At 43.1% G+C, this 25,386-nt stretch overlaps 1 protein-coding gene and 1 long non-coding RNA gene across 4 annotated transcripts in view; one reads left to right on the forward strand and one right to left on the reverse strand.

The window, feature by feature from the left end:
• Window positions 1–660: 660 nt before the first annotated feature.
• Window positions 661–7,921, reverse strand: LOC128090160 (uncharacterized). Its single transcript, XR_008210822.1, has 3 exons — window positions 7,714–7,921; window positions 2,936–6,272; window positions 661–1,645 (listed from the first exon to the last, which is right to left on the reverse strand). It is a non-coding gene; the product is annotated as an uncharacterized LOC128090160 (long non-coding RNA).
• The window catches only part of LOC128090156 (ceramide synthase 4-like), a 61,255-nt gene continuing 43,276 nt past the window's right edge, over window positions 7,408–25,386 (forward strand). The window contains exons 1-2 of one of the 3 annotated variants that reach the window (XM_052702261.1): window positions 7,408–7,499; window positions 11,980–12,034. In XM_052702261.1, the coding sequence (XP_052558221.1) occupies window positions 12,015–12,034 (20 nt within the window). In that variant the 5' untranslated portion in view covers window positions 7,408–7,499; window positions 11,980–12,014. Of the gene's footprint in view, window positions 7,500–7,906; window positions 8,441–9,652; window positions 10,748–11,979; window positions 12,035–25,386 lie in introns of those variants that run through there. The other 2 variants (XM_052702263.1, XM_052702262.1) reach the window with 2 other exon arrangements.

The raw sequence follows: 25,386 nt of genomic DNA on the forward strand, positions 1-25,386 counted from the left end.
TGATGGTAGTATTGGGCCCCCAGACAAGAAATGGACTGTCTTCATGGTTACAAAATACAGGTAATGTTGTAACTTTACCACTTTCTTGTAATACAAAAACTGAACAAGATGAAGCTTGCAGGGACCAAGTTCAAAAAGAACAACTAGCTACAGATGGTGGAAATCAAATGCATCCAAAGGAAAGCATAGAATTCTATGGAGATTAAATACATCGGCAAACATATAGAAACCACATTTGGTTTCAGAGTCAAAACAGGTAGGGAAGCAAAACACCAGGGGGAAGCATTATATATGCCAGATCTGCACTCATTCTTGCCTGGATATCCAACACAGAAACCATCTTGGAGGCAGCCCCTGGACTACATGGCACTGATCTGGAGCAATGCAACTGCTCCTAAGGCCTTCTGAAGATACAGTAAGTTAAAGCACATGGTGAGCTCTCTCCAAGAGAGTCCTGTAAATCCCATCAGGCAGCTGCTGGCATCTGTGGTTGTCTAACATCTTTGAAAGTCTGACTCAGGGATACTTGCCTCCCAGTAAACACAGGAGATAACTAGATGATGAACTAGATGTAGTCAGAATGCATGAAGTTCACAAACCAAAAGTTTGTTCCTCATCACGCAATTCTGTGCTATAGTCACAAATGTTATGTTAAAGGCATTTGAACTTAAAAATAGGTTTTTTGATGGGTTATTTAGACAGCAATTGAAAACATCACAATATAACAGGTCTGTTTCATAAAGTACAACATGACCTACCTGAGGAGCTAATCGGACTTAGTGATGGTATATTGGCATTTATCTAGCAAATTAAGGCAGCTGCTCGTTATGCACGTAATGTTTTGCTCTCTTGCTCCGACTGTAATTTCTATTATCATCATCTGTCTGGAAATTCTTATTTTAATACATGCAAAGAACTCAACAGCGCCACTTTTATCTCCCGAGACAAAACACATATCTTGGAATGATTCCTACATAGTTCATTGGAATTATGCTGTGAAGAGAACAGTCGTCCTCAGTTTACTTAGGACAGAGCTGCTCTCAAGGCATCAGCTGCAGACAGTGCAGTGGGAAACTTCAGCTACCTAACAGGAAGTTCAGAAGCAACACTGTATTGATGTGGTTGCACAGAAGAAACGTCAGGCCAGGTTACTGAACACCCAGGAGTTCAACTTCATAGGATGTGATCCATGCACAGCACAAAGCCAGCATAAAGGTTCCCAGACGACTTTCCACACTGCAGGAGGAAACAGGCAGAGCCAAGTCGTGCTGGAGAGGGCAGTGTGAATGCAGACACCACCTGAGGATTCTTGTGATTCCGATCCAAACGCAGGAGAGATGCTGCAAAACAGCTGTGGGGAGGGGCTCAGCAGCTGACTGGAGGATACTGATATAGGCTGGGTTTCACTATTACTTAAAGGTCGTGCTACCGTAAAATTGTTCAACATTGCTTGCTGTTTGATTGTAGTCATAATAGATACATCAGTGAAGCATCACCTTCTCGGTGGTACTGCCCATGGCATTGTAGAGATTCTGCCCTTGCTGGAATATAAAGTTAGCATCGTCTCTTAGGTTCACATCAGGAAAGCAGTCTGCACAGCTCAACTGTCTGGATGTCCAAGGACAATGCCTGTTCTTTGCCCACGCTGCAAGGAGAGTGACCATGAATGCACCCTTCCCATCTATTTATCTGTATTAATATTTCATTGTGAGATTTCTCACCACATTGGCTTTTACAGCTGATTTATTTTAAATAACTAAAGCTTATCTTCAGAGGCTTTCCTCCAGCAACACACAGCCTTAAACCTTCCCCTAATCTTTCCAGACACAGCTGCTGAGCAGACTTTCCCATGTCAGCTGTGTGACACTTGAGAAGATTAAATTTAAAGTGGCAGTATTCCTTGTTTAGTAAAAAATACCATTCTTGGATGAAAAGGGAAGTCCCTGTATGCTTCCAGTACAATTATTTGTTTCTGAAGTAAGCTGCCATATCTTAACTGACCTGCTGTTCAGCCTGCATCCACCAAGAGCATTACTTCAATCAAAATGAGTTAAAACAGCTTTATTTCTGAAAAATGATTGTGTCAGGACTCACGCCATTGTCTTTGCAGTCTTGGAGAACAGAAATATGTAGGATTTATCCTCAAGAACAAGATTGAGCATGTTGTGATGCTCATAGAAAGATGAACATAAGGTACTTTTAAAAAGAAATGTTGCCAATATTCCTGGAGCTGCTCAATGAAATGTTTGTACCAGGCATACTACAGTGACCATAAAGAATGCAACAGGACAGAAATACTTGCTTTATATTCAAATTGCCACAAGCATATGTTTTTTTGGTTTGTTTTTTAAAGTGGCTGTCAATAAATGCAGCTAAAGGAACGAGGTGCAGATAGGTGATAGATCTTGTTTGCACCATCTTGGCATCAGAGTTGTTTCCAGCTCACTGCTGCTTCATTCTGCATGGCAGTTAATGTGGACACCTGTCAGATTTCTCTACTGGTCCTTTTGATTACAGTTTCCCTTCTACCCCTACTTGCTGCAGCTGATAGGTGGCAAAAATCAGGTATGTACACTGGAACACCATCAGGGCTTGGATTTCTTTGTTAAATTAAGACTCTGTGAGTAGAAAATAGAGAGAATGGCAGAACAGTGCCTGAGGGAATGCGAATGGCTGGAAGGATCAGGACAGCCTCTTTGGGTAGCAGTTAGTGTGCAGGTAGTTGTGCTGCAATGCAACTTTGACCACTGAAGAACCCGACGTGGAGTGTCTGAGATGGGATAACTCTCAGCCATGATTCAGACCTCAGTCCTTCCCAGGTGCAGCAACCCTGTGCTTCCTTCACAAAGGTCTGTTCTCTCAGTCATGGTTTTACTTTCAGAGTGACACAAAATGATCTGAACTCTTCCATCCTCCCTCCTGACACATGACCTACCTGCAGGCAGAGCAGACTGCAGGAACAGCAGGTTCGTGGACTTCTCATAGCACCCGAGGAAGCAATTTCTGTGCTTTTCTGAAACAGGACAGTCAGGACCTTATCACCCAGCCCTGGTCTTCCTTAAAATGGGGTTGAGAGGAACAACTGCCTCCATATCCACTGCAGGGAACAAGAGAAACTTCCCAAGAAGTCCCCCAGTGTGCAAGCAGCGTTTCACACCTCGGGTCACCTCTCACTGCCACTCTCCCTGACTACCACAGCATTGCAAACATTATCAACACTTGAACTGCTGAAACAACCTCCCTCTGAGGTCTGAAAAGGTCACTGGAATGTGCAGAGGTAAACAGACTGAAAAGTAATCAAGGGCAAAAGAATTCAGTTTTGTTCCAAAACAGTCTAACATCACTGCGAGCTGCAATGTTTGGGATCATTGCAGAAGATTATGGCACTTCTATTAGAGCATTTGGGAGTCACTAAAAAGTGGAAGTGGACCCTGTTTACGTAACTTGTTACTCTGTGAGGTGAGGAAGCACAGCCCTGTCTGCATTTGTGCATATGAAATCAAAGTGAGAGAGGCAATTTAACAGCAAGAAAAGGCTGGCATTTGGCTCATCACAGAGTCACTAACAAAAAGCACACGATCCATTCTGTGTTTGAGTTTTGGCAAAAGTGAAGCTTTATTATTGGAAAGATAAATGCATGATCAGCTGCCAGAACAATGGTATTGGAGAGCATTGCTCTGCGGCCACTCCGAACTCTCACAGCACAGCTCACACTAGCAAGTCCTCATGCATCTGGAGCTGTGCTGCTGTGGGTATCCACAGGTGCCTCTTTACCAGCAGATCTTCTGCACCTTTCTTTCACCTACACAAGCAGATATATTCCTGTTTCTAAATCCCCTGAAAACCAGTGCAGGGAGGATTTCTAGGATTTTTCTCATCAAGGTTTCTTGTCATGCATCCCAGAATCCAGCCCCTACACAGGGAGGTGAGGTGATGGGCAACAGTGAGCAAGTGTATGGTTCAGAAAGGAAGGTGCTTTCCTTTGGTGCCTCAGTCACTGCTACAAAGAGCACATCTGCACTTTGTATGGAAGATAGATAAATGCATTTACAAATCCTGAGAACAAACACAAACTTTATTGTCCCAAATTAAGCACACAGCCAATTTCCTCCTTGCTTGGAACTGCTGACTGCTGTCTTATCTCTTTCAGCCTCCCTTGTTTGCTGTTGGCCATTCTCTGTTCCTTGATCTGTATTATTTTATTACTTTCTCCTACATAAATCTGCTGGAAAAAAGGAGGAACCCAGCCCACATAACCTCCTATGCCACCAGTCACAAACCATCAAAACCTAATTGTGCCTTTCAGTTATTTCCCCCGCAGTAATACCCAGTGCTCCACTCTGTAGTATACCGTTTTGGCAGCATGTAATTTGCAACAGTTACTTTATTTATTGCCACGCTATTTTCCATGCCATAATCCATTCATATGCGTATAAATGGAGTTTGGTCATACCAAGAGATGGGTGTGCATGTGCTTTGGCTTTCCACATGAGGGTGCTGTGCACTCTGACGCAGACACATTCGGGTCTTCCTGCACATCATAACCAGAGATTGCAGGCAAAGTGACCTTCAGCCTGTCAGAGCCTTAGGAGAACGTGTTGAAAAGCATTTCAGAGGATGACTCTTTCATGGGCTGTAACTAGAGGACTTTTGGGACATCTGAACACAGTATTGTCCACACTGAGCGGCTGGTGGGTGACTACTTTCTAACAACACGAGTTGTTGTTTTTAGCTCACAGATATAGAGTAATATAAATAATAACCTGAAATGAGTTCAGCAGCCTATGTTCTAGAGCTATTTTTAAGTACCTCAAACCCTAATTGTTTCATGAAACAACTCAAAGACATCTGATATTTAGGGATGTTGTATGCTTCCTTGCATTAGACCCCTTTGGATGTATCAACATACATCCCCCTAAAACAACTGACACCTTTTAATGCTTTAAGGAACCACTCTCTTCCTTCAGAATGAGAGGCACTCCTAGCCACAGTTCAAAGTCACTGTGATTTATATAAACAACAAGGCAAGCACGGGTCATGTCTCTGTGCTCCTGGTCAAGGCTACTGAACGAGGTTTTGTGTCCTGAATTGCTTTGCTGCACGGAAATGTTCAGGTTTGCGATGTGCTTTGCTGCTTCTATGCTGGTCATTGCTGTGATTACGCAGAAACTGCTGCTCCTGATAGTATGACTCATATTACACCTCCAAACTGAGGAAGTCAGCACTATCGGGGGGGGGGGGGGACAGATGGCTGTGTGGGGGGGAACAGACTGGGCAAAGCCCCTTCCTTTGCTCCAGCAGTCTTAGATGCTTTTGTTTCACCCTCTGCATGCACTGAAATGAGCAGATTTATACTCATGGAAGGCCTAGTTCATATCCGTTCAAAGTCACTGGGAGTTTTTCACTGATGTCAGTGGGCTTTGGATCAGATTCAGAGAAGCTGGATTTATAAATACAGACACTGCAGGCTGAGCACTGTATTAAACTGGTTTTAGACAATCAGCTACAGGAATATTAATGCACGTAGGAGCATTGGGGTTCTGCCAAGGGAGTACGATAGAGCCAAAGATTCCTAAATTTATTATAACTTTAGGGCTGGAACTCTTTGTGTAAATATTCACCAGTTTGTTTGCCCAGATGCTAAAGCATTAATGGCAACCCAGTTACTACAGCAAACTATTTTCAAGCCATCAGTCTGTTACAAGCATGATTCTATCTTGCTTCACTGGAACTGAGCATGTGAAATACAACATGTAAGAGAGAAAACTGTAAGAAGTGACTATATTTGTTTTCAAATTGTTAACACTGCTATCAAGACAGGTATTTATAACAACGCTTATCATATCTATCCTGGCTACAGCTTCAGAAAAGCCTGGAAATAATGAGCTGATGGAAAGCGTTTTAGTAAGATGAGGGAACAGTCTTAAGTGCTGCTAGAATGCATTACAGCACACTGGCAAACAACAGTACACATGATCTGTATTCCCTAGACTTGAAAGCAAGAATGATGGGGTGGAATTTTTTTTGGCCTATGTAATGCAGGAAGACAGAATAGATGACCCTTGCCTTTTTTTTTTTCTTTTTTTTCTGGCCTTAAAATCTACACAGCTGTATTGCAGTGATTCCAAAGCTGTAGTCCACTGTCTCAGCGTTTCCTCTTTGTTTTGACTTGTCCCATCAAGAAGCTGAAATAACATGTAGTACCCAAATCATTGGTTCTCCACATCAAGGGCAGCTGCAGTTCGCTGGGAGACTTCACTCCTCCTTTTTTTCTGCATTTGTGAAGAAAATACTGGGTTCAACTAACCACCCTCACTGTTGGCAAGATTGGGAAGCAAGAGTCTCAGGATGAAGATTCCAACTGCACCTACATTTTTTCATGCAAACTCATGAAAACTGCATATAAACTAACAGTCTAATTCATTAGCCTTACATTTTCAGTTTGCCAGCGATAAATGGCACCATGCAAACACTGTCATACAGTGACAGAGAATATAAGGTCTCTGGTGTCTTTGTTCCTGTGGTATGCCATCCTGTTATTAGGGCTGCCATGGCACATACACCATTCTATACATGTCCTAGCACAGTTGTCCCTTCCAGCTGACTCCCGCTTCTCTTATTACGAAAAACTTATTGGAAAGAAGGGTCAGGCATTGGGAACAGGCTGCCCAGGGAGGTGATGGAATCACAACCACAAAGATGTTCAAGAAAAGGCACCTAGGGCCAATTAGGCTTTAGTGGGCATGATGATGATAGTTGGACTAGATAATCTTGGTGATCTTTTGCAACCTTAATGGTTCTCTGATATCCGTATGATTTGTCCTGGAAATACCAATGCAGTCTGGGTAAGGCAAAAAGACCACATTCTCCATTAATTATTGTAACACAAGAGCCTTCCTATTAGAGCCCTCAGCCTCCTTAGCACATCACTCCTGGTAAAGCTCAGACTGCAGGGTCACCAGAAGAGTCTGTCCTCACCTGTTGGTGCCCTCAAACCCTCTTCATAGAATCACTGAATGGTTTTAGTTGGAAGGGACCTCACATCCCCCCCAGCCCCACCTGTGCCATGGGCCGGGTGCCCCCAGCTCAGCCTGTCCAGGGCCCATCCACGACCTGGGGCAGCTGCAGGCAGCGCCGGGGCCTCACTGCCCTCAGAGTGAAGAATTTCTTCCCCACACCTGACCTAAATCTCCCCTCCTTTTGTTCAGAACCCATTCCCCCTTGTCCTATCACTATAAGCATAAAAAGTAGCTCTCCCTCCTGTTCCTGCGCTCCTTTTGGGCACCAGAAGGCTGCAGCGACGCCTCCCCCGCTCCCAGCGGCCACTAAAGCCCTACAGTCTGCGGGCGACCCTTCCTCAACCGCACGGTACTCCCGGCCCCGCCCCGCGGACGCCGCCTCCTCCAACGGCCCGGACGCCGAGCGGGTCTCCGGAGAGACCGGTTCAGCGCCGCCCCGGGGGGAGAGGAGAGCGAGGCAGCGGCCCGGGGGAGGCGGAGGTGAGGGAGCGTGGAGAGGGAGCGAGCGCTGGCGGGGACGGAGCGGGGCAGCGCGGGGAGGCGGCGGGCCGGGGGCTACGCGGAGTCATCGAGGTTGGGGAGCGGAGGGCGGAGGCTGCGGGGAGGGGAGGCGGTGACCGCGGAGGGGCTGCGGGAGCGGCGCGGGGCACCGCCGGGCCGTGCTGTGCAGCGGCCGGGCGGATCCGCGTCCCACCTGCTGCCGCGCCGTGGAGCGGGGCCGGTCGGCCTGGCTGGCGGTCGGGAGGAAAAGGGCGATCCGCCACACCGCTCTTCTGCACGGGGAAGAGTTCTTTGCTCGCTGTCGGAGCGCAGCGAGGCAGAATGAGATCAGAACAGAGGGGAGGGGTGGCGTCGAGCTGTTCGCGGTGAGGAAGGTCGCAAAAGCCCTTCGGGTGGGCGTCTGGGCGTCTGCGCTCCGAGCGCTTCGCGTGGAAGAGCGGTGGAATTAAAGAAGCATTTTCTTTTCTTGCGAGCAATGACAGCTGCTCCCGAAAAAGAGGAGGCGCTATATTGCAGTTTCCACTTCTGGAATCATTTGAAGCAGTGGATTTTAGAGGCACTGGCGGTTGAATGAGAGAAAAATTAGGTGTCAGAGCGTGAGGTGAATGTTTCCAGATTGGGCGTTGATGAATAATATGAGTTTAGGCTTCTGAATTTTAGCTAGTGAGGTTTGAAAATGTTTGCTGAGTTTGCTTACGCCACTGATCTGCAGCTGAAGGCAAGCCGTTCTCGTTTTGCAAGTTGATGGTGAAGTTGTATTTGTAAGTTGTGCGTAAGTCAAATTGAAGATATGTTGAAGGGGACAAATGTGGGACTTCAGCCCTCCGGAGGAGTCGGGCTGCCTCTGACTGACCAGGGACAACTGCAAGATGCGAAAATGTGCTGATGACTCATCTGCCTGCAAGCTCAGGTTTATTGAGGTATTCAGGAGAGTTACAGAGCCTTGCCATCACAGAGGAGCCTTTTCTCCATTTCTGCTAAAAAAAAAAAAGGAAAAAAAAAGGAAAAAAAAAAAAAAAAAAGCTTTTATATTGTTAACCCAAGGCTGTGTGCTGGAAGATTACAGACAGAACAGGCGGTCAGGTGTTCATGCCAGTAAAGAAGCTGGCAAAATTGAACCATGCACCTGATACTAAGCCAGAATTTCTCACTGTCTGGAGTCAAGACAACTTGTTGAGGAATGCCTGTTCTGGATTATAAACTGTTACAAACTTGTGAAATTCGTATGAAATGTTAACTTTATTAATCTCATTCCCTTCATGTGTTAGAATTGAGGAGGTAGAAGAGAGGGATTTCTCTGTTTGATTGTTGTTTCCAGGCAGGAAAGGAGAGCAATATATACAGTGAAAAATGGTTATTATACTATTGCATTATAATCCTCCTGAGCCCACAGAAACTAGGCTTATTTTTGCAGTCTGTCAGTCTGGTAATTCAAAGGGACTCAGCTTCTCTATTTACTTAAGTCAAGGATTGGGTTCCTGCTATACGAACTGCATGATCGCTAGCAGAAACTATTGCTATATTTTAGCTCTAAGCAAAATAAAAATGTTTCTTCCGGGTGGGTGCCCTTTCTCTTACTTTTTAGAGAGTGTCCAAGGAGACTCTAACCCATGTAGAAATAAAGATGAATGGTGGTGCTTAGGGATATCTAAGCTATTCACTCTTTCTTCCCAAGTTTACCTGGGATGCTTAATAACATGTCTGAAATCAGAAGCTCAGTGGCTGTGTCCTTGTGATATCATCCTTGATATCATTATTGGAGACTTAACATTTCAGTTTATTACTCACTTTTCTTGCAGAAATAGAGCTGAGAAAAGCATCTTTTTAAAGCTCCCTTCTCCTCGACTTGAGGAAGTTCTTTTTCTCCTCATGTGGTGACCAACTTGATTTTTATTCTGGTACTAAAGGTTACTTGTGGTGTTCTGACAACCTTTTGAATGCAGAACTTAAGTAATGCTTGGCCAAAAGAAGGAGCAAGCTCTGAAGAGCCAATATCACAAAAGTAACCAGACTTTTAGAGACCTGGTGCTGTCCAGTAAACATGGGACTTAATTTGTCAGTCATTCCTGCAATCAAGAGTTCTTCTGAATGACAACTGATTTGGATTTTTTTTATTATATTCATAGGCCCAAATGGGGCCAAGAGAGAAAAAGATGTCAGAAAGGAACATCTGATAGTTTTCTGCCCTTTGAGATAGATATCCCTGTTATTATAACTTGAGTTGTTTTTGTGTTTATGAACTCATAAGTGGTTTGAGTTGGAGGAGGCCTTTAGGCATCGTCGAGTCCAACCACCCTGCCGTGGCATCTTTCGCTGGAGCAGAGCCGTGTCCGACCTGGCACTGAGCACTTACAAAATGCTATTCCACAGCTTCTTCGGACAACCTGTTCCAGAGCCTCACCACCCTCATTATGAAAAATTTCTTCCTTGTATCTAATCTAAATTTACTCTTTTGGTTTGAAACCATTGCCTCTTCTCCTGTCACTACATGCCATTGTAAAAAGATGCTGTTGGCATTCTGGGCCACAAGAACACACTGCTGCCTCGCATCCAGCTTTTCATCCACCGGCATCCTGACGTTCTGCTCCACAGGGCTTCTCTCCATCCATCCCCAAGTCTGTGCTGATGTATGAGATTGCCGCAACCCACGTGGCATTATTGCACTTGGCATCATTGATCTTTATGAGGTTCACGTGAACCCACTTCTTAAGCCTGTCAAGTTCCCTCTGGGTGGCATTTCTCCTGGATGGTATTTTGGCTGCACTGTTCAGGTTGGTGTCATCCTCAGACTTGCTGAGGGTGTGCTCACTCCCACTTCTGTGTTGTTAATGAAGTTATTAAACTACTGGGGCCTCTATGGGACATCACTTATCTCTGATCTCCACCCAGCTATCAAACCATTGACCGCAACTCCTTGGCTGCAGCTATCCAGCCAATTCCTTATCCACTGAACAGTCCACCCTTCAAATCCACCTCTCTCTATTCAGAGACAAGGGTGTTGTGTGGGGCCACGTTAAAGGCCTTACAGAACTTCAAGTAGATGACGTTTGTCACTCTTCTCTTGTCCAGTGATGCATTCACTCCATCGTAGAAGGCCACCAGATTGGTCAGACGTGATTTACCCTTGGTGAAGCTGTGCTGGCTGTCTCAAATCACCTCCCTTGATTTCCAGTTGCCTTAATATAGCTTCCAGGAGGATCTGTTCCATGATTTTCTCAGGCACGGAGGTGAGGCTGACTGTTTTGTAATTCCTGAGGTCTTCCCTTCTGACGATTTTAAAATAGGACTGATTTTTTTACTTTTCCAGTCACTGGGGCTTTACCTGTCAGTCATTAGTGGTTCACATGTTGATCTACAGTATCATGGATTTGAGAGCACTTGTAATATGAAAGGAAGACCTGAAAATAAACTGTGATCTGTAGCAGGATATTTTGACAGCTCTTATTGTCGTACAGGTGGGGAACTACTTTTTTTTCTACAGCTCCTTTGGTGTTGGTAGCAGCACATTAACAGATGCCTTCAAGAGAGATCAAAGGGTGTTTTGTTGGAAAAATAGCTGATGCAAGTCTGATCATTATCTAAAGGTTTCTGAAAAGTTTCTGAATCCTCAGGCCCCAAGTTTTTAGCAGTACTACTTTGCAAGTAGAAGTGAAGACAGTCAGCAGTGCTAGAGCAGAAGCCTGAGTGTCCAGAAACTTGAAGACCTTAGTGAATGTTAGTATGTCAGTCTTCAAACAAGTTTTACCTGGATCTTCACCTAAAAATCACTTTCTAGAATGAGCAAAAAGTAATAAACAGCATCCATGTCATGAGGATAATTCCAGCTCTGGTTAAGAGCTGTTCTCCTGGATGTAGATGTCGCGTTGAGATTTGCCTCAAGGGAGCAGTTCGAAGATGCATTCTTAATTCCTTTGACAAGTGTATCGTTTTTCTTACTGATTCTGTTAATTGTACTGTTTTCTTTTTTTGTTTCTAATCATTTACAAAGCTTTGGAAGAACTGATTTCAGAGAAGCTTCTGCATATAAAGACTACACCTTTTTTGTATATTTGATGGTGAGAAGTTCTTATAAAAACAAAATAGTATCTGAAGACAAGAAAACTGGCAGTGTTTTCTAAATGTTTATTCTGCATTATAACTCCAGTTTCTAAAGCACTCAGATTTCTTGCAATATCTTGCAATATCCATGCAAAGCTTTTTGAAATAAATCTACTTTCTGGCTCTTGAATGTAGGCAGGTTCTTCATCTTCTCTCTAAAATGCATCTTTGATGTTATCATGTACTGTATATGTTTCTTTCAGATCAAAGATCGGCTTCCCACTCACTTCTATTGGAAATCCAGGAGAAACACAGAGTATTTTGTGTGTTGAGAAGCTGAAGGTCCATGCAAGTTAGTTGAATTTACTTTGGGCCATGTATGTAAAATACTTATGATTCCTTTTTCTTTTTTGTGTTGCAGATTTCTCTTCCAGAGGTCAATAAGGACTTGATGACATGAATCTGGAAATTTCCAGGTATGGTGTAACAGTTGAAGGTTTGGAGTTCAGGGGAGGTGTTTTCTGCAGCAGCTTGAGCTGCATTCCTGTAGAGAGAAATGAACTCTTCTACCCTGCCAGGCCACTTGTGCTTGTCTTCCCTGCCTCTTGCTTCATCAGAACAAATGATTTTGAAGCTAGGTAGTGAAGAGCACAGATGAACTGGTACGAGGTGAAATTACCCCAAGCATAAAGAATAAGAATTCTAACTGAAATGATTTTCCCAGCCTTACTGCCCATGTGTCCTCTCGAGCCTCTGTGCTGAGTACAGAGATGTGGCACTGAAGTGGGTGTGCTGCTCAGGGATGGGTGGAGATCAGGGCCAGGTGAGTTGGCATTATTGGTTTACCCTGTCTGTATGTTACCAAAACCAGAGACAGCAGGGGTCCTTTCACTCTGGAAAGAGCAGCAATTTCATTTCAAGGCTGGTGGATCTCTCCACCCATTAAAATCGTAGAACCATATAGGTTGGAAAAGAGCTTGAAGGTCATCAGGTCCATCCCTTAACCCAGCACTGCCAGGTCTACCACTAAGCCACGTTCATAAGCACTGCATCTCCGTGTGTTTTAAATACTCCCAGGAATGGTGACTGAACTATGAAGGCTGCTCCAAAAATAATGCCTCCTATATTTGTAATTATGCTGGCCCACGGTGTCAGAGGCAGATGTTGGTGGGATGGCAGTAGAGGTTGAACCTTCCAACCAATATCCCGTTACGTTTTGTTGCTGTGTGACAGATGGCAGCAGAGGGGCAGTCTGACAGGATGGGTCTGACGTGGAAGTGTAGATGAAGCAAAGGTGTGAACTTGCATTCCTCCATGTGGAAAAAATAGCACCCATTGACATTTGTTGACGCTTGCTGAACGTGGATGGAAACCAAACAGTTGATATGAGCGCAGTGGAAGTTGGACTGCTTGGGCAATATTTTCCTAGCAATGTCACCATCATAGCAGTTGTGAAACAGTGGGTCACCTCCACTTGTGCAGATTTTTATAAGTGCAGCATGCAAACTTGTTCATCACTGGTGAAAATGCATAGGTAATGTGGTGACTGTGTTGAAAAATAGAGCTTTTGTAGCTGAGAACGTGCTTTATCAATTGTGTGGTTGTGTTCTTTGTAACTGTTTTATTTCTGTGGAAATAAACAGGAGGCATTGCTTTTGAAGTGACCTGTGTACTTCCCTGGAAAGCTGCTTCACAACCCCTTCAGTAAAAGTTTTTTTTGTGATATTCAACCTAAAGCTCCCCTGGTGCAAATCAAGGCCGTTTCCTCTTGTTCCATCTCTTGCTGCCCGGGAGAAGAGACCAACACTCCTCCCCTCTCTTGAGTTAGCTGTAGAATTGGAAGAATCATTGAGAGAATTGCAAAGGAAATATCTGCTTCCTCCCTCACTGTAGTTGCCCATGCTTCAGTCTTTATTCAGGTGAAAGCAAAGTTAGAAGAGGGGAGAATATAGAATTTCAAAGGAATAACATTTGTAAGTCAAAAGAAATAGTCCATCTTGATTTTCTGTACTAGGGGCTCTAACTGGCATGTTTGTTCTCTGAAATACTGAAAACTGAGTGCATAATTCTAGATAGATGTTTTTTGTTCTTTTTTAATTTGAATGCTTTGAGTGCATCCAAATGTTTCTGTGTCATAACAGGTTCACACTAAAATCCAATGTAAACAAGGGAGAGCAGTTTTGAGCTGACTCTGCTTCAGTTGTGAAAATGGAGCCTGTTGATAAGAACAAAATTGTAATGAGATTTCCAGTGTCAGGATGGTTTATTGTGGTCTGTGTCTTATCTCCTGCTTGCACTGCTGATGTCCATTCCAACTTTCTTTGCTGTTGCAAGAACACATGTATGTTCACCTGAGGGCAAAGGGGAAAGCAAAGGTTGTTATCTGATACAAGAACTTACTTAAAAATAGATTGTATAATTATTTCTTAATAGTAAACAGAATTAATGCATTAATAGAGCATTGCATACGCATCTGTAGTGTAACATGTCACAGGTGTAGAATTTATGCTGCTATTTGCATTGCAGTGCAGTGCACTGCAGGCTGTGTTGTAAAAGTTCCAGCTAGCTCTGTCTCTGGATCTGGAGAACATCTAATGAACAAGTGTATAGAAAACACTGCCAAGAGCCGGGGCACTGCATCCTTGCCCAGCAGGAGATAAAGCATAGGCAGTGCAGTCTTGTTTCATTACGCAGCACCAGACAGTTCCGGGAGCTGTTACCTACCTGGGCTGATGTCTGTTGCAAGGCTGCCATTGAAGGGCTAAGCTGTGCAACCCAGTGTGCTCCACCAGCACATCACTGCTTTCTGAAGAGGAAGACAGAGCTACTCTCCCTGGTCCTCATGCCAGTGCCCTTGCTCCGTATCCTCAACTTCTGTTGTCCTTGAGGTAAAGGCTTTCATTTCATTGTGGGTCCCTGTTGTATGCATAAATTAGCCTTTAGGACGTCTGCATCAAAATTTGATACTTAATTCCACTGGCATTTCATGGTAGGGTCTTCAAGCTAAAGAGAAATGAATCTGTTCTTCCCAGACTTGAAAACACACTGAAGGCTGTTTGTTCTGTTGAGGCTGATTTCTGTAGGTATTTGTGTTTGCTGCAGAGCACACCTCAGCATGGTTTGATCATAATTGCGCACTGTGTTGAGGACCCAATGCATGTTCTCCATTCCTTTTAAAAATATGCTTTGGTTTTAGTTAATGCAAGAGTAGGCTTAGTTTGAAAACATAGAAAATATGGTTTAAGAATACCAACTGTGGTAATCCCATTAGTCTAAAGAAAAGTCTAAAGTCTAGGTTTTTTTGAAGCTGGTTATGAGTTTCTTTACTTTAAAAGTCAGTTCCAAAAATCAAAAGGCTCTTCAGATGTTTATGAGGTTATTGTGCATATGGCAGCAGACACGAGTATGGCATATGCCTTCCAGCAGAATGAGCACCAGGGCTCTGTATCAAAACAAGGCAAAAGAATCTTGAAGGAAGGAAACAGGCTCTGCTCAGGTTGTGTTTTGGTAATGTTTTTACCCACTGGGGGTACTGCCTGAGCTTTCTGGGGCAACTCCTTCCTTACTGTCCATCTGCCTTTGTATGTATGTAAATGATCAACTAATTCTGGGGGATCTGAAAGATATGTCAGAGAACGTTTGATATTTTCAAAGAAAAGACCAGAAGATTTTATCTGTTTGGAGATAACACTGAAGTGAAACCATAAATTCAGAATTCCTGAAATAGTGATTGTTACAGGATTCTTCTCGTAAGGTTGTTTTCCCCCAGTAACGACATTGATTTGTGGTGAACTGAAGAAAGGAGAAAATGACCCTGAGGATCTGTATTTTAAAAATAAACCCTGAGCTCAGCCGGCAGCGCTCTGAGCCAGCAGTGCAGCCGAAGACGTTTGCTTTGTGCAGTGAGGCCACAATGTCTGTGGCTGTCACTCTGGCCTTGGCTCCGTTGGCTCATTCAGGCTCTGTGTCCGGTGCAGGTGTGATTGTCCCGGCGCAGGCAGGGCTGAACTGATGGCTACAGAGCAGATATGGCTACAGGCAGATCCATGTATTTATTGTAGAGTGAATGCAGAATAGAAGAAATGTGGCATCTGGGTCATCTGTCACAGTCCCATCACGTCTGCAGTGTAGTACAGGGACTACTCAATAGAGAGAGGCAGAAGCTGTTGCTTATGGAAGAACTGTTAATAACAGACAGAAGGCCACCCAGGCTGAATAGTGTAAGGAATCTCTGTGTGCATTTGTTGGGATTTCTCGTGGAAATGATCCCATCGTGCATCACATTCAGAAAGCTGGATTTGCTGGATGCATGGCGCGGTGCAGCTGCAACGTGAAGTAACGTGGTAAATAATTGACTGGCCCGTGATGGTGTTTTGATGTAGGAGGTAAAGCACAGGGGTGCAGGTTCTTGTGATATTGGGTACTTTTCTAAAAAGAAGAATGAAGAGGGAGAATCGCTGTTGAAAGAATTGGAGAGTTTTACATTCTGCATTTGAATTGTTGGTGCACTGATAGATACTGAAATACATATACATATTTTTAATAAGCATTATCACATGTTAGATTGCATTACCGATTAAGAAGTGGTCACAGAGTGATCACTGGGAATGTAGGCGTTGATCTCAGATAAAATTGTAAGTTTTGTGTTTTGAAATTAAAGAATGATAATAATAAAAATGTATTAAAAGCTTATCATTTAAAAAATCTTAATTTTAGAGTAATTAATGTTTCATTTTTTCTCTCTTGGGCTTTGAAGCTGCCTGGGAGTTTGTGGGAACAAATAACCTGGGAAACTGATGGAACTGTTGATACTGAAATTCAGAGCCAGCTGGTAGAAAGTAATTAAAGCCTGTGTGTTCCCTGTGTGAAGGAGGAGAGTGGGGATTGTGTGAAAAGCCATGATCTGCACCCGTAGGTGTGCCAAGCCGTTATGTAATGAGGCTTCCTTCAGCCTCATGCAAACAAACTCATCATGTGTGGAATGATTGATAAGCTCTTTTCTAGTCTATTTTGGCATTCAAGATGATCCAGTTCCACTCTGGTGTTTTAGCTTTGTTCCTTTGTCATTGCATTTTCTTATTTATCACAACATTCTCTCATTTTGACCTAAGATTAGCGGTTTGGGAGTTCAGTGGGACCTCATGGAACAGAGCAGAAAGCCTCGCCAAGGCTGATTCCTGAGGAGAAACTACAAAGGGCCGTCAAACCTGAACCGTGTGACTAATAAGACATATTTATGCTTTGAGTGGGCTGAAAATCAGGTGACACGTTGGACAAGCACTGTGCTGTTACGTGAGCTTATGTGAAAAAGACTTTATTGAGAGTTGCATGGTATTTTAATTCTGCCTTTCTCTTCCTCACTTGGAAATGGTATTATAATTTCAGTTTATACAGAAAGAGCATTTCCTAGTGTTTATGATTGCATCAAAAAGTTTGAAGATGTGATTAAAGTATGGCCTAAGACTTGGAAATTTGAACCTACTCTCCACTACTTATTTTTCACAGGTTTTCACCTTAATAGTTAGAATTAAACATTTTGAGGTCCAGAAACAGGAATATTGATAATCAGTTGAAAAATCAGTGGAAAAGATGTCAGGGGTACATATGAAAGATATGGAAATGTAGTTCCTGTTTCTCCAGCATCTGAGCCTCCATGTGCTGGACCTCGGCTTAGAAGGCCAGAACTTTCCTTGGAAGATTTGGGTTTTTTTTTGAGAATTTCCTGCAATAATTGTTTTTCATGGTTGAAGTTTTCAGCCTTATTCAGTGTGGATTCTCACAGTGTGTGATTCCTTTTTTCTTCCTTTCTCCCTCCAAAATCTCTGCTTGTTTGTACAGTCTTTGGGGATACATAGCATTTCTGTTTAGAAGGCTTTTTGGCAGTTATTCACAGTCTCCTGGCTCAGTTTAAGGAGGAAAAGGACTTCCTAAGATTTGCTTTGCCTAGCTCTATTTGGTATTGATGAATTGAGAGAAAGGAGATGAGCACTTAAGGTTGAAGTAAGCTTCCTTTTGATTTCTTTATGTGGTCTTACTGTCGCCTGAACCCAGTGACTTGGTTTTCTTCCTCAGGTCAATCAATCTGCAGAGAGGCTGGAGGAAATGACAGGCATTAGAAATAACAATAAAGAAATTGCTAAGTAGCTGACCTGATTTTATATGTTCCTCCTCCTTGCATCTTACATTTATAAGCTTTCAAGGAACGCAGAGATGATAATACATGCCTCTGTACTTTGAGGGCACATTCTAGCTGGTTCTTGGGATGCCTCCATCAGCTTACCTGGCTGCTAGCAGTGTCTGGTGTTCTTACTACATAGCAGTAGTATGGTTTGTAGTCTTTTACACAGTGATGGTAGAATATGATATTCTTGTTCAAAGTTTGCTACCTCATGGTCAAAAGGAACATTTCATTTCATAATAGAGGCATAGGAATCTGAAGATCTTCAGCTTTTGTCTGCTGTTTTTCACAAGAGATAGCACTTTGTTTCTGAGACTTGCTGCTGTGGTTTAATCCAAGTTTCTTCAGCCTTAATAGAGAAGCTTCTTTAAGGGTCTGAAGGAGGAGAACAGCCGTGATAATTCTATTTCTAAATGTGCTTACAAGGATGACAGGAAGGGATAAATATGAAATTTTGATGGATCTCAAACACAGAATGGAAGTATGAAAAAGGTGGAAGTGTGGCTGGCTGGGCAGGAGGAATAGAGAAGTATTGTCTAAGCTCGCAAGAATTGAGAAGGCAAAAGCTGAGCTTGAGTGATGTGAAGGGCTTCTGCAAGCAAATGGAAGGCTCAGAAAAATGTGAACCCACTATTCTAAGCACTCCTTGCCAAAGACATGGAGAAACCAGAGGTACTTACTGCCTTTTTTGGCTTTGTTTTACACTAGTGCAATAAAAACTAGCGCTATTTTTTTACTGAGTAAAATCAAAGGATCATACCCATCCCCCTCAGGAAGGGATGAACAGCTGTGTAATTTGCATTCTGACGTGGCTGTCTGATGGCAACCTGAATGCTGTGCTGTCAACCTGGCAGTCTACCTGGGAGTTGAGCAGTCAGCAGTCAGAGCAGCAGCCAAGAAGGTGGTGAGCAGACCATAAGGTATGGAAGTTAGTGAGTAACTTATGCTGGGTAAGGAAGAGTTGTTCCTTGAAGATCTAGTTAATCAAGTTTGTCGTTTTGCTAGGCTTTGATTTGTAGCTTCCAGCATTTTTGGGGGGGTTTTATGCTTTTTCTGGGATAGTGGATATTAAAGAAACTTTTCTCTTTTGAACAGAGTAGCCCATGCTCAGCCCATGCTGAAGCATGGGACAGAGCTGAAGTTGGTGAATAACTGGGAAGTCTAGGTAGGAAAGCAGCACAACCCAGCTCCGTGGGCTGAAAAGAGATGTTTTCCTGGTTGCAGAGGCAAACTCTGCTGTTAAAACTAGGAGTGAAGAATCAAGCTTCTGCTGGACTAGTAGTGGAAGTAAACAAATAGTCACATTCCATTGAAAATGATGAATTGCAAAATGAATTTATTATTGTATGAGATGATTTGGTAGGAAATATCGACTGGTAGAATAAAGTGATAACATCTGGAAGCCAGGAAGCTGAGGATAAGCAGTCACTGGTGGAGAGGCAACGCTGTATAAATCATTTCAAGTTTACAGCCAGCTTCCAGAGGACAGGATGTGGAGAACAAAGTCTGGGTGAGGAGGGTGAGGCTGGGAGAACTTAGTGCTGAAAATACAGAATGGAAAAAGATTCTTTTTCATCGCTAGAATGGGTTGACAATGGGTTGACAAAGTCCTGTCTCACACAAAAAGGGAGATTATGCCATAACTTGAGGACAAGAATCACAAGAGAAAAAGATGAGAAAGCTGGGGAACAGAGGAGAAATAAAGCAGAACTAGCTGCAGAAAACAATTGTCTGTGCCCAAGAATCCAGAATCCAGTACCAGAAGCCACTCATGTGATTGGAGGTTCTGTATTGGCTACAGCCAAAGTAAGCCGACCTACTATGCACCTCCAGGAGAAGCTGAAAGAGTTGTATAGGGTGGTGTTTTTCTGAGGAAAGTGACTTTGACGAAATGAGGAGAAGGCAGACTAAGAGACTGAAGGCTAAGAGACAACGGAGTGCTACTCCAAGGAAAGCTTTTGAATGCTTTTTGCTATCAAAGGACATTCTTAGAAAGGCATTTTTCTTAACTGATAAATTTCAGCTGTGTTCCTTAGTCACTGGCTGTCTGTGGTTAAATTTATGTGATGGATAAGAAAGTCTTAAAATTGAAGTGGGGAAAAACTAACACAGAAATAAGGAATGAGAGTGATATCAGGCAAAGGAAATATTGATAAGGTGAGATCAGAGGGCAGATATATCCCCAGGGATGAGGAGATGGAAATGAGCATATGGAAGCTGGGATGAAATTTGGAAAGGCTAATGCATTCCCTTCAAGTGACTGGAATTGGATAATCTCTGTCTTAGCATTCTGAAAATAATGGTACATGTAACTTAAGAATTTGGGGGCAAAGATCTTTTTTTTAATCTGTACATTTTACTGCAGTGACAATACATGGTACATGATGGAAAATCATCCCACCAACTCAATCCCAGTTTGTGGTCTTAATGTGACCACAATATAATGTTTTTACAGGAAAGACTGGAGAGGGCAAAAAAGCCTGGATACTGAGATGAAGACAAGGTTAAGTGCATGCAAAGAAAATAGCCTTTGTCATGTTAAACTGAGCTTACTTTGTTAAAATTATTTATTTCTTTGTGAGAGAACTGCAGAACATTTCATGTTTGAACTTACAACTCACACAATTCTAACAAGCAGTTTTAGCTGCAGTGAAAGACATCAGGATTATGGGAGGTATGAATTAGGTCAGAAGCTGTCTAGGAAAGCTATTGCGAGGGAACTGATGAAGATAGTATCTGAATTATTGATTTCTTAGTTAAACATTCAAGTGCATAACATACAGTGATAACCTTAAATCAAAAAATAAGGACAAGTGCAGGGCTGGAATACAGTGGCTCTGAGAATTTAAAGTAACAGGGAACCTTTATAAATTTAAGTAGGACTCTGTTTCTACAACCTAACCATTAGGGTGTCCAACCTCTTGGCTTGCCTGGGCTGCACTGAGTGAACAGGAATTGTCTTGGACCAAGTGTATGTGTGCCACTCCAAAAGTAATGACTCCTGTTTATTTCCACGGAAACTACAACAGTTACAAGGAGCACAGTAACGCTATTTGATACAGCAGGTTCTCATCTGCAAAACTCTGTTTCTCAACGTAGCGACCACCAGTAGCTGTGCATTCCAGCAGAGAACAAGAGGTGCGTGCCGTGCTTGTAACAGTCTGCACCTCTGTTGCTGTCGCTGCTGCTGAAGCATGCCACCCCCCGCGGTGTGCTGCATCCACTGTGAACGTTCAGCAAGTGTCAATGCATGCCAATGGGTGCTATTCTTTCTGCGTGAGGGAATTCGGCTCCACCCCCTTGCTCCATCTGCACTTGCACATCAGACCCATTTTGTCAGACTGCCCCTCTGCTGCCATCTGTCACACAGCAACAAAATGTAACGGATACTGGTGGGAAGGTTCAACCTCTACTGCCGTCCCACCGACTTCTGCCTCTGATGTCATGGGCCAACATGAGGAAATAGGAGGCACTACTTTTGGAGCAGCCCTCATAAAATACATTATATAGTTAATGTATTAAAGTAACAAAACTTTTTTTTTAATTAAAACATATAGTCAACAACAGCAACATAAAGCTAGTGGGATATTTGACCTTGTTTTTGTGAAAGGAGCGCATCGGTTTGGGTCAGTGGAAGGGGCTGCAATGACTGAGGTCTTGAGGTGTTTGTTAGAGATTTCTGATGAAGTTTTACTCTTCCTGTGCTTCATCCTTGGAAACAGCTGCTCACAGATGTACATACTGCCAAAAAGCAATGACCTGAATAAGGCATGTCTGTGAAGGGAGGGAGATTTCTCCCTGCTAGGAGAGGGCTTATAAACATCTGATAAAGAGACAAGATTGAATTTTGGGTTGCAATTCCATACATTCTATTTGAAAATTGGCAAAAAATGTATTTATGTCAACTGAAAACAGCCACAAGTAAACCAGAAAATTGATGATTTTTTGGGGCACTCTTGAATCTACTCTCAAATTATCAAGATTTGAGATGCATTTTTTGGTTTTAGTTATTTCAGCTGTAGCCTCATCAAGAACAAAAAACAAACAAAAGTAAAACAAGAAAACACCACGAACAAAAAAAAAACGCCAACAAACATAAAGCAGTTTGAATTCAGAAGCAATGTAACTGCATCCACACGGGGGTGTGATTTCACATTAATTAATAATTTCCCCTGTGGCACTTCTGTGCTGCTGGTGGTTAATTAAATCCTGGGAAAACTGGCTCCACCAGGAAGTCTGCTGCAGGAATACCTGAGCTGGTTCTGGCAGTGAGGTAGTTAGCATAATGATACACTTACGCTAATTAGGCTTGGCAGACTTGTGCCCGGCCCAGAGGCGCTTTGTGGATGTTTCTGTCTGTCGCATTATCCACAACTCGGCTAATCCATCTTCGGACAACGGACCGCCTGTGGTGTGATGGAGAACTGGAAGGCCTTCCTAGGCCGAGTCAGAGGAATCAGGTGAAGGGAAGGGTTGTGAATGTGGGAACTAATAACATACATTTATATTAAAAATGGTGATGTTAAAGGTAGACGCTTCCTCAGAAGTTTTGTTCACAGTGTAGCCATGAATGGAAGAATGTGCAAAAAGAGATTTTCTGTTTCTTCAGCTGTGGCTCATTATGTTATAGGAGATAATTAGAAGTCACATACTTGTTTAGCTGGGACAAATGAAGGATGAGAGAAAAGTACTGCTTGTCTATGAACAGTAAGAACCTGTGCTGATACAAAAGCAAATGGCATTCACGTTCTTGATTATAGATTAGTACCCACCGAGGATGAAGTTTAGGAATGGTTTTCAATGTAAGTAATTGCTGCAAAAACCTCTAGTATGGTACCCTTCTGTAAGAAGGTTGTTGCCTGTCGTAGCAAAAAGCAGAAAGTGGCTCAACGCAGGCTGAGATGTTCCTAAATCTAAACGCTTCCTCATGTGGAGGAGAGGAGGAAGGAGATTAGCGAGTTGCATATTGAAACTTGGAAAGGTGTTGGAAATTCTCTGCTGTAGGGTAATTGCAACAGCAGAGACCTGAATCACTGCCACATCTGTGTTCCCAGTGAGTGCTGTGCAGACATTAAGACGAGCAAAATGGTTGAGGGAGGGAATGCTGATGAGTCAAAAAGCAAATTAAAAACTCTGGCATATTTTGTATTTATTATTATGGACATTTATATTATTTATACATTGTAATTACCTAGTTCTTTAAGAGGACTTGTTTCTCTCTCTCACACTCCTATTTCACATACGCAAAGTTAAATGAGTATCATGCACTTGGGTATTAATGCTTAGCCTGGGAATAGATTCTGCAGGTGAAGCAGCAGAATAACTCTTTGAAGATGTAAGCAAGTTATGCTGTCTGGGTAAACCTGCTTGGCTGTTTTAACTACGAGGCGAGGAGTAACCTTTCCAGCTGCTTCTCCAACCGTTCTGCTTTGAAAGTGAAACTACAGAACTATGTCCCTGAGGGGTTCAGGCATAGCAGTGTTACTAAGCTTCGGCTCAGGTTTCATGGAGCCCCGTTGTGCTGCTCTCTGCAGCGCTCAGATGCTGCGGCGCATTCCATCTGCACAGCAGAGCCATTTCTGCAGTTTGCTGCAGCTCGAAGGAGAGGTTTATCACAAGTTAAAGAGCAAAAAATCAAGAGTGGCAAAATGTAGCAATGTCAGTGCACCAGTCAGGACAGTTGCTTCAGGACATTTTGTGTCGACTTCCCGGAGCCTTATCAGTGTATGTGTAGGGTGCCTTCCCACAGTTACAGCCTGAGCCTTCCTTTATGCCCCTTGGCATAATTATGATACTTCACTATTTCTGATTTAATCTTCACATACGTATTTTACTACAAACTTACTGCTATTCCTTCAGCATCTAGCATGGTATTTGCTATCTGTGAAATCCGGACGCTGCTCTGCTGCATGTCACATATAGGGAAGTGTTTGCACTTAGGAAGTGCTGTTTTTTCCTTTGTTCCTGCTGAACTCTTCTCTGTGAAAGAAGTTGTCTTTTTGTGACTCTTGTATCAGAGCTGGAGAGATAGAGCTCCATCCTGAGTGTTATTACAAAGTTACCCAGGATGTTCTGAGAGTCCTAAAGAACTTTTCAAAAAGAAATGGACTGGTTTATGCTTTTCTGGGGATGCTCAAAGAGCATTTTGGAAACACCATTGTCTTCAGCTTTCCAGCTGCCTCAGCTTGAGGGCTCAGCCTGTCTGAATTGCAAAAAGGGAAATATGTTGCTTCATCCTTTATCCTTTTCTATATTTGTGCTGTGTAAAGATAGCTGCAGAGATAAATAAATCTTTCAGGAAGATGATCCCAACTGTGTTTTGCACATGGGAGTAGATTAGATAATGGCTGTTTACTTCCTTAGTGCTTTGAGTCTATATTCCCCCGAAGTAAATGGGAAGACTCATTTTGTATGCTCCCCAGCCTGTTAGCAGTTAGTTTCTGTCCTCCATCAGGCCCATGCTGCTATCAGATATGCGGAGCTCTGGAGGGAGGATTTGTGGTTGTGTGATTGCTATTACAGCAACTTTCCCTGACATACCTGTTATCTGCACTGTGGAGCAGCCCAGTAGCACTTAAGAAATGTATTCCAAAGAGCTGGGACAGGAAGAAAGTGTAATTTCTCCTTGTAGTTCTCTTTGGTATTCTTGGTGTCCTTTATAGTTACAGTATCTAATTGCAAGCTGGAGATCTTCTCAGGCTAAAGTATGGAGATAAATGTTGAGGATGAGAAGACCAATTCAAATTTCATAGTTTCATACCAGAGTGAAAAAACTCTCCAATGTATTGCTTCTTCTGACTACAGTTGAGATTTTTAACAGCTGAGAGGACTTACAAACGCTTTTGAAATCAGTGTCTTTCATGTCTTGTAGAGCTGTTTTTGGTTCAAACCCCTTGCTTAGGTTACCTTACTTTTCTGGTTGCTATTTGCTACCTATCTGAAGTGCATAAGCTGTTTTGGAAAATGATCACCATGCTTCACAGTGACAATATACTGAATTAATTGCTGGCTAAGTCCATACTCACCTTATTTGTTTCTACATACACAATTTCTGATCTGAAACTGTATGATTTTGTACAGAAATCTGGGAGTCTTGAGGGCATCCTGAAAACTTGGCTCTTTGGTTTAGTGCAATTGTGTGATCCATACAGAGCTGTACTGATGAACAGCATGCTTACTGAGTAGTCTGAAAGGATTTATCTTGCATGAAAGTATGTATGCTTCAACTCACTTCTCTCTTTTTAATGTAGCGTGAGTCCTGTCACCACTCTGCTATGGTTCTGGTTTCAGTTGCCTTTGCTGAATCACAACAGGCAAGGCAGAAGAAAAGGGGATAGCAGCAGATAGCAGATGTTCCCAACTTAAAACATCCATTGTAGGAGAAATTAGGTTGCACTTTGCCCCAGAATCATTGAGACTTGAAAGATCCCAGAATCTCAGAACCAGAGGGGCTGGAAGGGACCTCTGGAGATCCCCCAGTCTGGCTTCTCCAAAGCAGTTCCCTACAGCAGCTGCATAGGAAAGCGTCTGGGGAATATCTCTAGAGAAGGAGACCCCACCACCTCTGTGGGCAGCATGTGCCAGGGCTCTGCCAGCCTCACAGTAAAGAAGTTCTTCCTCATGTTCGGATGAAACTCCCTGGGTTCCAGT

Source organism: Tympanuchus pallidicinctus, unplaced genomic scaffold, assembly GCF_026119805.1.
Source record: "Tympanuchus pallidicinctus isolate F22 unplaced genomic scaffold, pur_lepc_1.0 scaffold43, whole genome shotgun sequence".
NCBI classification, from domain to species: domain Eukaryota; kingdom Metazoa; phylum Chordata; class Aves; order Galliformes; family Phasianidae; genus Tympanuchus; species Tympanuchus pallidicinctus.